The 17,970-nt window shown below is 36.5% G+C and overlaps 1 protein-coding gene across 4 annotated transcripts in view; it reads right to left on the bottom strand.

Moving 5' to 3' along the window:
* Positions 1-17,970, bottom strand: part of LOC136832742 (unextended protein-like) — a 231,350-nt gene that overhangs the window by 27,144 nt on the left and 186,236 nt on the right. For all 4 annotated transcript variants that reach the window (XR_010851300.1, XR_010851299.1, XM_067094262.1 and 1 more), the window contains exons 7-14: positions 9,625-9,802; positions 7,916-8,107; positions 7,444-7,590; positions 6,376-6,519; positions 6,035-6,174; positions 3,279-3,414; positions 1,810-1,928; positions 190-303 (exon numbers count right to left, since the gene is read on the bottom strand). Coding sequence is in view for 2 of the 4 variants with exons in the window: in XM_067094262.1 (XP_066950363.1) it covers positions 190-303; positions 1,810-1,928; positions 3,279-3,414; positions 6,035-6,174; positions 6,376-6,519; positions 7,444-7,590; positions 7,916-8,107; positions 9,625-9,802 (1,170 nt within the window). In the remaining 2 variants the exon portion in view is untranslated. The remainder of the gene's footprint in view (positions 1-189; positions 304-1,809; positions 1,929-3,278; positions 3,415-6,034; positions 6,175-6,375; positions 6,520-7,443; positions 7,591-7,915; positions 8,108-9,624; positions 9,803-17,970) is intronic.

Here is a 17,970-nt window from a genome sequence, read left to right as displayed (position 1 = left end):
TAATCTAAAATTCTGGCTCCAACTACATTACTGTATCTGCCTTACACTTATCTGTTCCCCCATACTTTCTTCTTGCTTAGCTTTCCAGCTTCAAAATGCAGCTCTCAGAATCTTGACTTATTTTACTGAAGTTGAAACCATTTTATTTAAATAAAGTTATATAATAAAAGACCTACCACATGATCTTACCTTTGCCATTTCCTTTTCAAAGTTCTCTGCATACGGTTCTTTCTGTGACTGCTCCAAAAGGAACGCACGCCGTGCAGCAATGTAATGCGAACGGCGGATCTTCAGGTACATAACCTGAAAGATTAAAAGGATGTAAAGATCGAACCTAAATTTTTAATTCAAGAACATGCAAAGTACCAGTACAAAGTAAATATTTCCATTTATATTTTTTTAGATATTCATTAAAATATAAAAATAAATCTACACCTCAACTACTTACACTACATAACTGAAAAACTAAAAATGGGAACAATGTAAAAGTGAACACATGACAACTGCTACAGTACAGAAAGATTAAACATAAACCTTTGCAGACTTACATGAAAACTATCAAACCCTTAAAAATAAGAATTATAAACAACTAAAATTCTTTAGTTTTGATTTTTTGGACACTCAAGAAAAGGCACCAGATATATCAGAATGTCCTAAAAATGTATCATGATCCAGTACCTTGGAAACAGTATACAGTAATAGCAATTACATTCTAAAAGAAAGTTGTCCATCACAATCCCAAAACTTATACCTAGAAAGAAAGCAGACCCACCGGTCTGAACCAACTCCTCTCATTCTTTGTGCGCCCAAGTATTAGCAACCTAATCCTGGAATTTGTCAGACTCCCATTGGATTTTCATCTTGGATTTTTTACTTATGGAATTGTGATTACTAATCATCTTTCTTCTGCATTACACGATTTATGAAGTAGATGTCAGGTGAGAATTCTTTACTTTTCAAACAAGTGGATGACTCCTTAGACGCTAATATGATAAAGAGAGCTTTGTAAGTGCAGTGTTTCCTTCACTCTGAAGTTTCAGCTAGCCCTTTGCTTCAACTGTGTTGAGGTTGCACCAGTTACATTCTTTTTTCATATTCCTGTGTTTTTAGTACAGATGAGTAGCTAACTTCAGTTTTGCTTAGGTAAAGTTTGCACTTAAGAGTTCTGATATCTAGTTTTCTCTTTCCCCCTTAGTGAGCCTATGTTCAGTTCTACCTAAATGTAGGTCTTGTTGAACTGAATTGAATTGAATATAGAATTTAGGCCAAAGGCCAAGCGCTGGAACCTATGAGGTCATTCAGCACTGAAACAGAAATTGACGGTAAAAGGTTTGAAAGCTGTAACAGGTGGAAAACCTTGCCGTTGCACTATGAATCAATTGTTAAGAGAGGATGGAAAGTAAGATGGAAGAAAGAGAATATGAATGGAGGAAACATAAAAGGAGCAAAAGGGGTTGCAGCTAGGGGCCAAAGGCACGCCACAAAGAACCTTAAGTAATGCCTACAGTGCACCGAATGAGGTGCCTAGGCCTTGTTATTCCTCTAGTGTTTAGGTTGGAGATGCAAACTACAATAGCTAGTTTCAAATCACTTATAGGCAACTGATTTGTTTAATCAACTCGATTCATTCCACCTAAACTGGGATTTAGATTAGTTAAAAATTACTGTAGTGGCTTTGTGAGGGACGAATATAATTTTCTGAGTTAAAAATAAATTTTTCATACCAACCAATAATACAAAACAACAATAATAACCGCATGCATGTAAACAGAAACAGTCAAGTACTCAGATATACTTCTATGAACTTACCTCGGTTATAGCTCTAACCGAGTAATCAGGTACAAACGTGAATTTTGTTGAATCTAAGGACTGGACGCTTCCTTTGATGCTGCCTTTACTTAGCTGAGTGGATGCTGATGGAGATTCACCTGGAACAAGAAATGCACAGTTTGAAAAACACTCCTGGTTTTTTAAGGTATTAAACCTACATGCCTCAAAAAATATCAAATACAATATTCTTAGAAAACATATTTAGCAGTAATTACCTAACGCAATGTGTCAAGCAAATTAATGTATGTCGGCACTGAGCATGTACAATCTATAGCACAGGATATGATATATCATACACTTACGTATGTAAACATCCTATCACTCACCTAACTTTATATCACTTACCTAACTTTATATCCTATTACAGATAGCCCAGTGCAGTCTCCCACATATTTCATCATTCAATAAAAGGGATTTTGACAAAGGAAAAATCTATTTCTGGGGGAAGACCTGTGTCAGCCAGTGAAATTGGTTCCAATTAGCACATTTCTAGGTATAAGATTGCTATATATACCAGAGAAAAAAGCTATGTAGAATGCTGGAGTTACTACCTCCAGTTCGATCATCTCAAACAGATGTCGATATATACCAGGGGTGAGCTATTACGCTTCCACAGGCTTCTCTTTAAAGTGTATTACAATACTATAATATCAAAATAGAATATTCTAGAAAAAATCCTTTCTTGTCACCTAAAGAACTGCCTTTGTACTGCCTCCCCAGTTCCTAGGGTTTGGTATAACCAACCAACACATACTATACAAAGAAGTAATACCATTTTCAGTAACAAATTGATATTTTTTCATCAAACAGACCTAAAATCTGCTGATTTTGTTAAGACTCACACAAGAGACCCCAGTAACACTGCCTGTGTTTGGCTGGATAAAAGGCGAATGTGTATACACACTGAGAAAGGAAGACTATATTCACCAAATTCTTCAAAATATTACAAAAACACTGTGTAGTTATAATTAAATACCCAAGTTACAGAAAGAGAAACTAACATATTGAACCACCTTTAATTTGCCACTAGTATATCCTTTTCTTTAGTCAAATGCTGAGTCAAAGGGAGGATTTGACAGACAGAATAACATAAGCATTATCATCAAACAATATGACTTTGTACTGTATTAATTAGGTCACTTGGTTATTACGCTACAGCATTTGAGGGATACGTCCCCAAAACAAAATCTTACAAACAATGTAGTCGTTTTAAAAGTCCATATAACTAAATTTCACAGTATTGACATAATATCTAACTCCAAACGTAAGGCTTTGTCTCTTTTCAAGTCACTGAGGGGAGAGTAGAAGAGAAAAAGGTAACACATCTACCAACAGATATTTGAAGATTACTGTGCCTTGAGTCACTCTGGAAAAATCACAGACAACCTAACATCAGTAGTTAAATTAAATAAAACTGCAGATTTATGATGTTTCCTAATGATACTTACCTAAAGTCTGGGTCTGGGAAAGGGCTGCAAGGCCAAAGTAAGTGAAAGGACCGCTCTCAAATGTCAAACCTTCTTTTCCTATGACTACTTCAACATGGCCCTCTAGTATAAGAACGAAGTAATCCACTGGCTTGCCCTGAAATATAATGTCATATGAAATATTTGTTAACAATCAATTTTCTTTTTAATTTTAAATGTACAACACTACAATCTTAAATGCATGATAAATCTAAGGAACTGCACAGACTCCAAATGAAGAGAAATAAAAAATAAAGGTATTAAATCGTCAGTGTTGTTGTAAAGCAATTGGGTGGCTGTGCCACACTAAATTTCCTTCACTAAAAATCAACTAGTTTCACACAGACTTCACGTGTCTGCACAAATTCTGAGATTCACAATTCTGATAAGAGTTCTCAGGTCCTAGTAGATGGCACTTGCCACTCTAGTTCCAGACATTCACGGGTAGTAAAGTGGATCACTTGCTGTATGTTGGTGGAACTGTTCACAGCTCATGTTCTTGGTTATACTTAGTTGTGCCTTAGACTGGGTATAATGTCAAGATAAAGACAAGGTCTCCAGTTTAGCCTGCAAGCATAATGTCACCATAAAAGTAAGGTCTCCAGTGGCATATAACGTAAAAAAAAAAAAGAAAAAGAAACGGTCTCCACTGGAGGCCGTACCAAGAGCATAAGGTCAACAGATAAATAAGGTTTCCACTAAACTAGAGCCTGCGCCAAGAGTACAGTACACACCACATATTCGCAGGGGATGCATACCACACACACACACCCCAATACCTATGGCCCGCAAATACTTAGAACCTTTCTAAAAACACTTAGAACTGCCTATTTTGATAGTTCAAACAGACACAAAACAAACTAAAAATGCTTATACAGGTTTTAACCCACTCACGATGGGGTTAGGTTCCATAAAAAAAACCATCGTTTGTTGGAAAAACGCAATACCAAAACGTATCTCGAACATAGCCTAGCCTACACTGGGGTGTTCGGTACCATGTATTCATATATTGTAGCCTAGCCTACACTATAAAGTATACTCTATACATACACGGTATAATAATTATTGATATCAGTTAATTCTGGAAGTTCATACAAAGTGACTTATGATAATTCAATGCAAAGAGAAATTGAATAACAAGAATTAGCTTAGGCTACACTATGGTACATTGTATACATATATGGTAGCGTAGCCTACATTATACTGTACTCTAGTCACATATCGTATTATACAAACGTCAACATAACGAATATGCATCTTTTAAAATATTAAGCCTTAATTCACTGTATCCAATAATATTGTATATATTATTATATTGCTTTTGTATTATAAATTGCGGTCATAGTGTAGATAGCGATCAATGTTTTGGTTTGGAAATAGTTTATGCGCCGTTTTTAATTCAGTTCAGAGCGCTTTTCTTGCCTCTAGTTAGCATAAATGAATCTCTAGATACTTTATTTATTTGAGGCAAGGTTATTATTCGTTATATTAAGTGTTTTTAAGTCGAAATATGTCTCATTGTGAAATTAATTTATTTTTTCGTTAATAGATGACGATGGCCGTTGGGGATGTCTGTTTAGTGTAAAGAAAGTTCAAGATCCCGTTCGCTATTTTCACTTGATTTCATCATAATACGAGCTTCACGTATTTATCGTTTATCAGCGTAAAAATAACAGTAATGTGTTCTTTCATGCCCAGTAGTTTTGAAAAAAAAAACTTTCCAATTTTAATTACGGTCGAGTTTCATCCATGTTGCTGATGCACAATAATTTACAGTATAGTCATTAGCAGCTTGAACATTGTTTTCTCAGCTTCAGCTACAACTTGCAGCTTAAATTTAGCAGTATATTTCCTTGACGATCTTTTATCCATACCGAATAAGAGTATAATGTAAAATATATATCAGTCCTATTCTACTTAACGTCATTTGTGCTATAAGCTACAGTAATTGTTTATTACCGTACGATGGTTGAAATACAAGTAAACGGCTGTTGTTATCCGATTCGGTTATAAGCAAAACAACAGTTTCTCCGTCGGCTGTTTATGACTGTACGCATTAACGCAAGAGTATAACGTTACTAACAGTACTTTTATAATTCTCTTTTACTTTTTTTAACTAGAAGATGGGATAAAGAGATGGAAGAAAAGTTGTCTATTGTAATTTGGTCTCTCTCACTGCCTGATTATGTTGCTACCTGCGCCCGCGCGAAATTTAAAAATATTGTGTAAATATAAAAATGGGAAATAGCACGTTAAAACAAAGAAGAAAAAAATATTGTCTATCGGTATTGGTATTAATTGCTTACCCCATTGCAAAATCGAATTATCGTAAGGTGAATTATCGTAATTCGAGCATTACCTGAGTATTTTAATTGTTTTATCACAAAAAAAGTGCATTTAGTCGTGAAAATGAGATGAAACTACAGTAATTAATGAATATTTCTCGGTGGAAAATACCACGAATGGGCGAATTTTCCGCGAATAATGGGTAGATATGTTCCAGGGAAATCCATGAATACATGAGTCCGCGAGTCGTGAGATCGCAAATACGGGGAGTTTACTTATATCTATCATAGACCATGAAAAAATAAAAATTACTTGTTCTAACCCTTAAACCCCTGACCTCCTTTAATAAGACATCATCCACATAAAATATCTAAGCAAAACGATATACAGCATACAAATCTGAAATAAAAATCACAAATACTACAGTACACCAAACGGAAAATGATACATACTTGTGTAAATATGTAAGTGTGCTGTTGCTCAGATTTTGAGTGCTCCTTATTGCTCAGCTTAATACAGTGAATAACGTCTTGATTGAGGAGTTTTTTCACTATAACCTCCGACAACTGACTCTCCTTGAATGGTTCAACAGCTGTAAACAGAAATACAGTAAATCAACTTACTGAAATTTATTATTATGGCACTCAAAGGATTGGATATATCAACAACACAGTATAGACTAACAATTAGAAAAGCTGTATAGAAAAGTTGTATCACTGACAAAAATAAGTTATTATATATGACAATTAAGAAAGTTGAAGTGCATCACAGGCATGAACGTTATTTTACTCACATGTGCGTAAGTACTGGAATGCTGCGACCTGCAACTGTGCAGAAATTTGTACTCTTTTGTGATTTGTCTGATTTCCTGTTTGCGAGAACTCGGTGAAATCGCGGCGGCCCATTATCTCTCTGCGACGCTTACTACGATTGTCAGCTAAAAAAGAAGGAAATTAAAAGTTAAAATACTTTCCACATACAAACACACAAACACATGCAAGCACACACTTGTATGTGAATTTATATGGAGGGTATGGCATGACGAACTAACTCTCCTCTCTGGATGTTGTATACAAATGAAAGAAAGGTGGACATTGTGGCAATGAGTTTTATGTGTACAGTAGTACTAATAATACATGAAGAGCTGCATGTATGGGAAACAGAGATACATGAAAGATTGGTAGAAGGTTGGTGTAGGTTTAAGGATGGTTTAGAGTACTTTGAGATGGTCTGGTCTTATGGTAAGAATGATGAATGACAAATTGGGAAGTAGGAGAGGAAGACCTATCAAAGGTTGGATAGAAGGTGTAAAAGGCATACTGGAACAGAGAGGTTAATGAATTAGTTGTCTGAGGTGTGTATTATAGAGTATAAAGATTTAAAGGCTCATACTGTACTGAAAGTATAAATACACAGAAGTTGAGCAATGGCTTGGCGTTGTGGAAAGAATGGAGGATGACAAGTTGGTGAAAGGGGTATACAACCAAGAATTGTTGGGAAGGGGAGGATGACCTAGAAAAGGATAGACAGATGGCGTAAAAGACATACAGGCAGTCCCCGATTTACGGTGGGGGTTCCGTTCTCGATGGCGTGCTGTAACCCGAAAAATGCCATACACCAGAACATCATAATAATAATGGGCATAAATGGTGTTGACGGTGCTGTAAAAACGGTTACGGTGCCATAAAATCAGGTTAACGGTGCCCTGAGCCAAGCACCGTAAAGTTGAATGCCGTAAACTGAGACTGCCGTAAACCAAGGACTGCCCTTACTAGAAAGATGAATGAACTGTTTGTGAAGCATAAAAAGGGGAACAAGGATTCAAGTACAAACACAGAAGTTGAGCATAAGAAATACTTACTAAATACATCAGTTTCATCGACAATCTCCTCCTGAATCAGCTCTTCAATGACGTCTTCCAGGGTGACTAATCCGACCACCTCGTAGAACGGATCGCAGTCACCCTCGTTGTTTATCTTTTGGACAAATGCCATGTGGCCCTTGGATCCTGAAGAAACAGATAAATAATGATGAATGGGCTTCGAAATAACCATTTTCTTAATACATTCTCAGGAAGTAAGTAGAAGATGGATCCATGCAATCAAAATATGTTTGGAAACTACATTCTGACCAGTAGAAATATGGTGCTAATTACTTAACTTTAAGAAATCATACTTATGCATGCATTATTTATGCATTTCATTTCGACGATCAATATTTACACGAAAAATCAAGGTTGTCAAGTGACAATCATCAGCAAAGAATATGACATCTCAAGAAGAAAGCACTGACACTAGTGAGGATTTAGGCAGCGTCAAATCCAACGCACTGACCTTCCTTGAAATCTTTCAGCATGAGATCAAGTGTTGTGTCCATGAAGACAAAATTCAGAGGGTTCTGGTAGTACTGACACAAGGTCTTGAGCGGGGTGTTGTCGTCAGGGTCAATAAAGGCAAGGTCCTTGATAAACAACACCGAGACAATATTTGTACGTTCGCCTTCATAGACTGGAACTCTGGAAAAGCCTGGAAATAGAGGAAATATGTTAGCTGGGTACAATACATCATCAGTTTACTCTACCTGATTTTGCTTATCTTGCAATATTCATATCATGTCAGCATACACTACATCACTAGTTTACAGTTACATAATGTCACGTTCTTGTAATATTCATATTTCATCAACATAACTGTTCATTTTGTCGGTCCATAAGCACACATACATGTCCATACACACATAAACAACCATGCATCTCACTAGCTTTTAAAAGTCAACATATTCTATATTCTTCCGAGTTCATTATTGGATTTCTTCCTTCCTATCTGCTCTCATGGTCAGCTCTAAGTTCATAGGTTTCTCGAATAACTTGGACTCGGGTGCCATAGCATGCTTTAACAAACACCTATAAATTTTTTATTTTGTCTTGGGGAATGGAACTTCTTGTTTAAATTATATAGGCGTCATATATTCAAAAGTTCTTGCAAAACATCTCGTCTTCAACAGTTATATTTTTCCCTGTTTATAAAAACAGTTTTGTAAAAAGTTTAGAAAAAGTTAAGTTTCTATCCAAGTGTAAACTGTTAATTTGAAAGGGAAATAAGTGAGTTGTAAGTTCACAGGTTTCTCGAATAACTTGGACTCAGGTGCCATAGTTGGTTTTAAATAAGCACCTCTTTAAATTCTTGATTTTTTCTTGGGGAAGGGTGGGGGGAATGTTCTTAAATGATATGGGTGTCATGTATTCACAAGTTCTTGCAAAACCTTTTATTACATTGTCTCCATCAGTATTATATTTTTCCATGTTCAAAAATATAATTACGTACATATTTTTAAAAAAAATGGACATTTTCTAACCAAGTGTAAACTGTTCATTTAATAAAAAAAAAAAAATTGCATTACCAGACTCTCTCTCTATAGTAAGTGTTCGGTACAAGTCATCATTCAAAATTTTACTCCCGATTACCATACCCACTAAAACTTAGAAATCTCACAGCAGACAATTAATTACCGGTCTTATTAATTACAGCAAATGCGACTGCGCTAACCATGCGGTAAGAATAATTCCTGACACGGGTGACTCACTAGGAAGAGGTTCTCACGCAAACAAAAACAACAACAAAAACACACATCGGGGTCTTGGGTTACGGGAGGAGGGAAGCCATACAATGAACTCATTTCATGCATACCTGAACGATAAACATTACATAGTACGTGAAAATCCCTTCCTCTCCCTAAAGGTTACCCCCGTAGGGAGGTAGTGCCATCAGTGCACCTCATGAGGTGTACTGTAGGCATTACTTAAGGAGCTGCAACCCCTTTTATTCCTTTTGCTGTACCTCTCCAAACAATCATTTCATAGCGCAACTGCGAGGCTTTCCTCCGGCTAAACCTTTCAAACGTATTTACTGTCAATTTCCTTTCCAGCGCTGAATGAGCTCATACGTCCCAGTGCTTGGCCTTTGGCCTAAACTATATTTCATTCCATTCCATTCCCTAAAGGTTACACAAACGTAAGGTACGAAAAGTGTTTTTTTTTTTTTACCTTGTTGCATCATTTCATTGATCGTGTTGAAATCCAGGCAAGCGTCGACGCTCAGCATGTAGATGTCGTCCAATTTGGTCATCACCTCTCCCACGGTCTTTTTGTGGAACTCGAGGGCACCGCAGATAATGTTCTGCTCCTCCGTCTTCAGGTCGATGTGATCGTGGGTCACCTGCAACTGTGAGAGAAAAGAAAAGTTGTTATTCTTGTTGTAAACGTAAATAAAATCATTACAACTACTTGCAAAACTACAGAACTATGAAGGACTGTTACATTTTAGCTATAAACATAAACGAGTTTCGACTCACAGACAGGGAAGAATAATGATAAAAACACTAAAGAAATCCTCAATAATGCTGATAATTAACGCGACGGCCTCTTGCTCAGCAAAGAACCCACGCGAAAAATAAAAATAATAAAAAATAAAAATCTAGCAACCTGTCCTGTTAAATCCCAGCAGACAGAAAATTGCGAAAGCTGTGATGAAAGGGTCACCTTTTCATAGCCAGGAGGAGGAGGAGGAGGAGGAGGAGGAGGAGGAGGAGTAAGCCTAAAAACACTCACTCACTCATTCCACAAAGGTACATAGAGAGGAGAAGAGGTGACTTTTCTCCAGAGGGGCTTCAGGAATCAGGTAGCGGTTTGGGTGAAGGTGAAACTGTTCTGTTGACCTAGCCATCGTGGAGATGACATGCGCGCCATACTTCTCATAGTTTTCTCTCGTTCCTTTCCCTCCCTCTTCCTCTTCCGCTTTATTCTTTCTTTGACTCTTACAGCAGTCTTCTTTTTTTTTTCAACACCTCATTTATTATATCTTACAAATCCGTTTCATGCCTGCTTCATCCAGTAAAAAAATAACTTTTACATACAAAAAAATTGAAAATACTTTCATCTGTTAAAAATAATCTACATCTCTCTTCTAAGCTTCATTATAATAAAAACAACATAATTATCATGTAACAGGTTCGCCTAACCAAACAACCTTTTGCCTTTGACCCGCCTATCTATAACGTACTAAATACTTAGGCCCCACCCCTAAGCCTTGGGTCCCTCCCCACAGGCCATGGGGCCTTCCCCCAACCCGTGGGCCACTACCCAACCAGTAGGCCCCTTCCCCAAGAACTGGGCCCCTCCACCAAACCCCAAGGAGGCCCCCCCCCCAAAATCCCGGGGTCCCTCCAAGCCCTTCCCCAAACCCCAGGGTCCGTCCCTCAAACCAACGGACCCCTCACGAACCCCAAGGCCCTCCCCCAAGCCCAAGGCCCCTCCTCCAGCAACAAGGCCCCTCCCCAAAACCCCAAGGCAGGTGATTTAACAGTCATCATCAGCTCCTCAAAGTGATTTGAAGGAGCTTCCAAGGTCAGGGTAGCTCAGGGAGACAATTGGCCTCGATGGGCTCCCTTGAAGGGGGTGGGGTTTCACAGGATCATTACCGCTGGACCGTCCTTTTTGTTACTGCTGTCATTAACTTTGCTTTCCAACTGCTGGCTACGTCACTTAATATCAGGGTTAATGTCAGCATTGCTGAATTTGCCGATCAGTTTGTTATTACTGTATTACCATTGTTTTAAATGATCTAGTGTTATAGAATTTTAAGCATCCAATGCAAAATAATCCTACAAATAAATGTCATTATGGTCAGTCAGACCTAGCGGTGTCAACTTTCCCGCGCTGGTTAAATAAGACACACACACACACACACACACACACACACACACACACACACACACACACACACACACACACACACACCTCACAATCAAATGCAGGGTGGTTCAGGCCCAGCCTATCTATAGAGTCCAGTCGTCCCAGTATTGAATGGGGATCAAATTCATATATATATATATATATATATATATATATATATATATATATATATATATATATATATATATATATATATATATATACATACATGAAGGACATATATATACAGTACATATATACTGTATGTATGTATAGATATATATATATATATATATATATATATATATATATATATATATATATATATATATATATATATATATACACACATACATGAAGAGCATATATATACAGTATATATATACTGCATGTATGTATGTATATGTATGTATATATATATATATATATATATATATATATATATATATATATATATACACATAGGGTATAATATATACATACACACACACACACACACACACACACACACACACACACACACATATATATATATATATATATATATATATATATATATATATATATATATATATATATATATATATATATATATATATATATATATATATATATATATATATATATATATATATTTATGTATGTATGTATGTATATATATACTGTATATTATAGTAAGATACACGTCTTACAAACATGACTGTCCAAATAGAAGGCAAAATAAAAGTCACTGTTACATCATATCTCGATCACAGTCACGACTGCATCATGAAATATATGCACCACCCAGCCATTCTGTATTCTCTCCACATGACCATACCATCGCAAAACACGGATCCACTAAAACTTTCCCTTGCACAAATTTTATTTATTTCTTTAGTTTTCTGTAAAAGAAAACTATTGTGCAAATTGGTGTGTTGATCATCCACCCTCCAGCCATCAAACATACCAAATTGTAGCCCTCTAACCTCAGTAGTTTTTCTTTTATTTAAGGTTAAAGTTAGCCATAATCGTGCATCTGGCAATAATATAGGACAGGGCACCACCTGCCTGTGGTTAAAGATTCATGGGCCGCGGCTCATACAGCATTATTCTGAGACCTCCGAAAGACACATCTATTTTCGGTGGCCTTGATTACACGCTGTACAGAAAACTCAATTGCGCCAAAGAAGCTTCGGCACATTTATTACCTGTTTTTTTACGCAAACAATCCATCTGAACTGTTTCGACTTAAACCTCAACAAATTCCACCTTTTGCTTACACACAAGCTTCTCTAAACTGATTGTCCTTCCTTGCTTGCTTCAACTGGGCTGTGATTCACCTCTCATTCTACCACTGGCCCGGAAAACTGATTCCCAAACACTTATATCCGTAGGAGGGTAGTGCCGTCAGTGCACCTCATGCGGTGCACTGTAGGTATTAAGGTTCTTTGCAGCGTGTCTTCGTCCCCTAGCTGCAACTCCTTTCGTTCCTTTAACTGTACCCCCTTTCATATTCACTTTCTTCCATCTTACTTTCCACCCTCTCCTAACAACTTATTCATAGTGCAACTGCGAGGTTTTCCTCCTATTCCATCTTTCAGACCTTTTACTGTCAATTTCCGCTTCAGCGCAGAATGACTTCATAGGTCCCAGTGCTTGGCCTTTGGCCTAAATTCTATACTCAATCAATCAATCAAACCAAATACTTATAAGAATCAACTACAGTACCCTCAGTCTTTCACACTCATATTAACATTCATTGCTCTATCTTCGTGACTCTCTTTCAACCTCATAACCTGATAATGCTGACACTCGATAACTCATGGCTTCCTACGTTAACAAACAATTTGTTACCAAACAGTTTGTGTGACTTTTTGCCATCAATGGCTGACTGCAAACATCAACGACTCCATGCAAACATCATTCACCATCACATTTTTTATTCCACGCGGTAAAAATTTGTACCTTTAGTTGTGATTTCCATAACTATCATTACTAATTTTTTACACATTTTGATATCAAACCATTCACACAGAAGCTTACCTATGTATGTGTATGTATGTGTACACATATATGTGTATAAAGATATATATATATATATATATATATATATATATATATATATATATATATATATATATATATATATGTGTGTGTGTGTGTGTGTGTGTGTGTGTGTGTGTGTGTGTGTGTGTGTATGAGAGAGGAGAGAGTATTGTGGCTGATAAAATACTAATACGTATCTAGTAAAAAGTAACCAGTAGATTCTACATATATAATACAATACACAGAAAGAGAGAGAGAGAGAGAGAGAGAGAGAGAGAGAGAGAGAGAGAGAGAGAGAGAGAGAGAGAGAGAGAACGCATAACCGCCTCAACCGGCGTCAGGCAGTGCAGTGCAGTGCATTCTCTTTAAAGGTCCAACGGGGGGGCCCCCTTAGTAACATCGCAATATAATGACCACCCGACCTTCAAAATCAACTCTGGGACCTCCATGAGGTACAAAGATGGAGTTCATGGAGGTAAAGGAGGAAATGAATGAATTGGGATTCCCGTTAGCATGACGAAGAGAGAGAGAGAGAGAGAGAGAGAGAGAGAGAGAGAGAGAGAGAGAGAGAGAGAGAGAGAGAGAGAGAGATGCTTTCTATCCACATACCATAAGAATGTTATCGTTTACTCAAGTTTTTATATATATGCATAGAGTTCATCTAATATTATAAGTTGGTGTCTAGTTTCTAACTGTGACAATCTTGAGAGAGAGAGAGAGAGAGAGAGAGAGAGAGAGAGAGAGAGAGAGAGAGAGAGAGAGATGCATAAGTATATCTCATACATTTTCACAAAGTGAGAAAGAGAGAGAGAATAATTCCTTTAACCTTTAAGAGGCATATTCAGAGAGAGAGAGAGAGAGAGAGAGAGAGAGAGAGAGAGAGAGAGAGAGAGAGAGAGAGAGAGAGAGTTATTTTTTGGGCCTTTAAGAGGCATATTAATATGCTGCGTTATTTTTCACTGTGTCCGCTCAACATAAAACTGGTCTTTTTTGTGGGGATTCTCTCTCAGTTCCTCTATAGACGCCCAGCGCTTTGCCTCTCTCCTGTAGCTTTCAATTCACCACTCAGAACTCTCTCTCTCTCTCTCTCTCTCTCTCTCTCTCTCTCTCTCTCTCTCTCTCTCTCTCTCTCTCTCTCTCTCAGATTGTCACAATTAGTAACTAAACACCAACTAATAATACTAAATGAACTCTGTGCATGCCTTCATGTATGCACAGAGTTCATTTAACATTATTAGCTGGTGTCTAGTTTGTAACTGAAAATAAGAGAGAGAGAGAGAGAGAGAGAGAGAGAGAGAGAGAGAGAGAGAGAGAGAGAGAGAGCGGATTCAAAGCTAATGGAGAGAGGCAAACAAAACAAAAAGAAACGGATAAAGTATTTGACAAGCAAAAGCGCGAATATTTCGGGGAAACGAAATCTACAGTTGTGAATTCTGAATAACGAGTATTCTTTAGACCTTGCTAAAGAGCTTTCCACAACTTGCCCGACACTCATTTCCTTCCGAAGAAAATTGCATTTCTTCAACAGAAAAATAAATCATGAATTGAACTTAATAATGAATTTAGGCCAAAGGCCAAGCACTGGGACCTATGAGGTCATTCAGCGCTGAAAAGGAAATTAACAGTAAAAGGTTTGAAAGGTGTAACAGGAGGAAAACCTTGCAGTAGCACTGTGAATCAATTGTTAGGAGAGGGTGGAAAGTAAGATGGAAGGAGAATATGAGAGGAGGTACAGTAAAAGGAACGAAACGGGTTGCAGCTAGGGGTCGAAGGCACGCTGCAAAGAGCGTTAATTAATGCCTACAGTGCACCGCATGAGGTGCACTGACGAGAGATAAATCAAGAGGTAGCATTTCCGGTTCATTGACGACAGATCAGGGGTTCGATTCCCAGAGAAATGATACGAAAAATTAAAACCTGCAGAGAGCAAGTAACTCGAATGTATTTGTTTTAACTGGAGGGAGCTGCAGAGGGCCCAAGCATGGCTGTTGCAGCAGCCAGACACAAAGAGAATCATCTTATTGTTGAAGTGAATGAATTTCAATGCAGCTATACAGAAGAGCAGCAAATTTCAGGGGAGGGAGGAAAGCAACAAATTGTTGCCCTCACGTTCCTGAACGGAAAAGTAATAAGTAAAAAAAATGCGCCGAAGTTTCTTCGGCGCAATCGAGTTTTCTGTACAGCCGCTACAGCGTATAATCGAGACCATCGAAAACAGATCTATCTTTCGGTGGTCTCGGTATAATGCTGTATGAGCCGCGGCCCCTGAAACTTTAACCACGGCCCGGTGGTGGCATATACTATATCGTTGCTAGAAGCACGATTATGGCTAACTTTAACCTTAAATAAAATCAAAACTACTGAGGCTAGAGGGCTGCAATTTGGTATGTTTGATGATTTGCAGCCCTCTACCCTCAGTAGTTTTTAAGATTTGAGGGCGGACGGAAAAAGTGCGGGGAGAAAAAAGTGCGGACGGACGGACAAGGCCGGCACAATAATTTTCTTTTACAGAAAACTAAAATGGGAACAGAAACATGCAAGAGAATAATCCCCGAGGAAGAAGCACATTCGCTCCTTGAAAAAAGACTTTACCATAAAGCAGTAAGGTAACTGTTTTTATTCTATCCCGCAGATGCAAATGAGTTGATGTCCATGATGACCGTGACAGTGATGGTCGACTAAAACTTTTGTTACGATACCCTGACGATTGTCATCTAAAACAATGAGGTACCTTACAGACATTTCAAGGTCATCTTTGAAGCTTTGTTGAAAAAAATTATTTGTACATCTATAAATTAGCATATAAAATACCGTTCCGATATTGTCAGGAGTGTAAAAGATGGTGTTACGATGTAAGACATGAAATAAGTACAGTAAAGTGTCTTAATAAAATATAATATATAAAATAAATTGTTTTCTGAGAAGCACAGCGGAAAAAATTACATTACTAAAAATAAGAAGATACATAACGCTTCTTGAAATAAAAAAAAAATACATTAAAAAATAAAATGAGTAAAATACAAAGTTTATTAAAAAAATACATTAAGAAGAGCGAGATTTTCATTGTACATTGTTAGAATTAGTAACAAACGAAGTAACTTATTCTCGGAAATCAGTGTCGTCTCGGTTCTTCAAGACAAATTGTAATCGCTTCAGCCAACAGTCGCAAAATACTACCAGATCCACTATTGAAACACTTTTTGTCTATATTTACAAGACTTTTGACTAGATTTCAAACACTTTTTGTGTACAATTGAAAGACTTTGTCCAGATTTGAAATACTTTTGCCTGGGTTTAAAATACTTTTTTCCAGATTTAAAATACTTTTGCCTGGGTTTAAAATACTTTTGTCTGGCTTTAAAATACTTTGTTCTGGACGCAATACTTTTGTCTAGACTTAAAATACTTTTTGTCTAGATTTAAAATCTTTTGTCTAGGTTTCAAACACTTTTTGTCTAGATTCAACATGCGCTTTGTCCAGATTTGAAATAATTTTGCCTGGGTTTAATATACTTTTGTCTAGATTTCAAACACTTTTTGTCTAGCTTTCATACACTTTTTTTGTCTAGATTTCAAACACTTTTCGTCTAGATTCAAAACACGTTTTGTCTAGATTTAAAATAATTTTGTCTAGATTTCAAACACTTTTTGACTAGATTCAAAAGACTTTTTGTCCAGATTTAAAATATTTTTGCCTAGATTTAAAATACTTTTGTCTAGATTTAAAATACTTTGTTCTGGATGCAATACATTTGTCTAGATTTAAAATACTTTTTGTCTGGATTTAAAATACTTTTGTCTAGATTTCAAACACCTTTTGCCTAGCTCAACATGCGCTTTGTCCAGATCTGAAATACTTTTGCCTGGGTTTAAAATATTTTTTTCTAGATTTCAAACACTTTTTGTCTAGATTCAAAATACTTTTTGTCTAGATTTAAAATACCTTTTTTCGATTTCAAACACTTTTTTCTAGATTTCAAACACTTTTTGTCTAGATTCAAAATACTTTTTGTCTAGATTTAAAATACGGTTTTCTAGATTTCAAACATTTTTTGTCTAGATTTCAAACAATTTTTGTCTAGATTCAAAACACTTTTTGTCTAGATTTAAAATACTTTTATCTAGATTTCAAACGCTTTTTGTCTAAATTCAAAATATTTTTTGTCTAGATTTAAAAAACTTTGTTCTGGATGCAATATTTTTGTCTAGATCTAAAATACTTTTTGTCTAGATTTAAAATACTTTTTAACTAAATTTAACATAATTTTTGTTTAGATTTAAAACATTGCCTAGATTTAAAATTCTGTTTGCCTAGATTTGGAATACCTTTTGTCTAGATTTAAAATATTTTTTGTCTAGATCTAAATTTTTTTTGTCTAGATCTAAAATACTTTTGACTAGATTTAAAATACTGTTTGTCTAGTTTTAAAATACTTTTTGTCTAAATCTAAAATACTTTTTGTCTAGATCTAAAATATTTTTTGTCTCGATCTAAAATATGTTTGACTAGGTTTAAAATACTTCTGCCTATGCCTCACAGCTAAGGGAGTAAAAGACAAGAGATTGACGCATGCGCAGAACGATTTGTGAGTCAGCACATTTGCGGGAAAGCAAACTCCAGTGAATAGGCAC

This window comes from Macrobrachium rosenbergii, chromosome 50, assembly GCF_040412425.1.
Source record: "Macrobrachium rosenbergii isolate ZJJX-2024 chromosome 50, ASM4041242v1, whole genome shotgun sequence".
NCBI lineage: Eukaryota > Metazoa > Arthropoda > Malacostraca > Decapoda > Palaemonidae > Macrobrachium > Macrobrachium rosenbergii.
The sequence above is the reverse complement of the archived record's forward strand: the minus strand, read 5'-3'. Positions and strand labels throughout refer to the sequence as shown.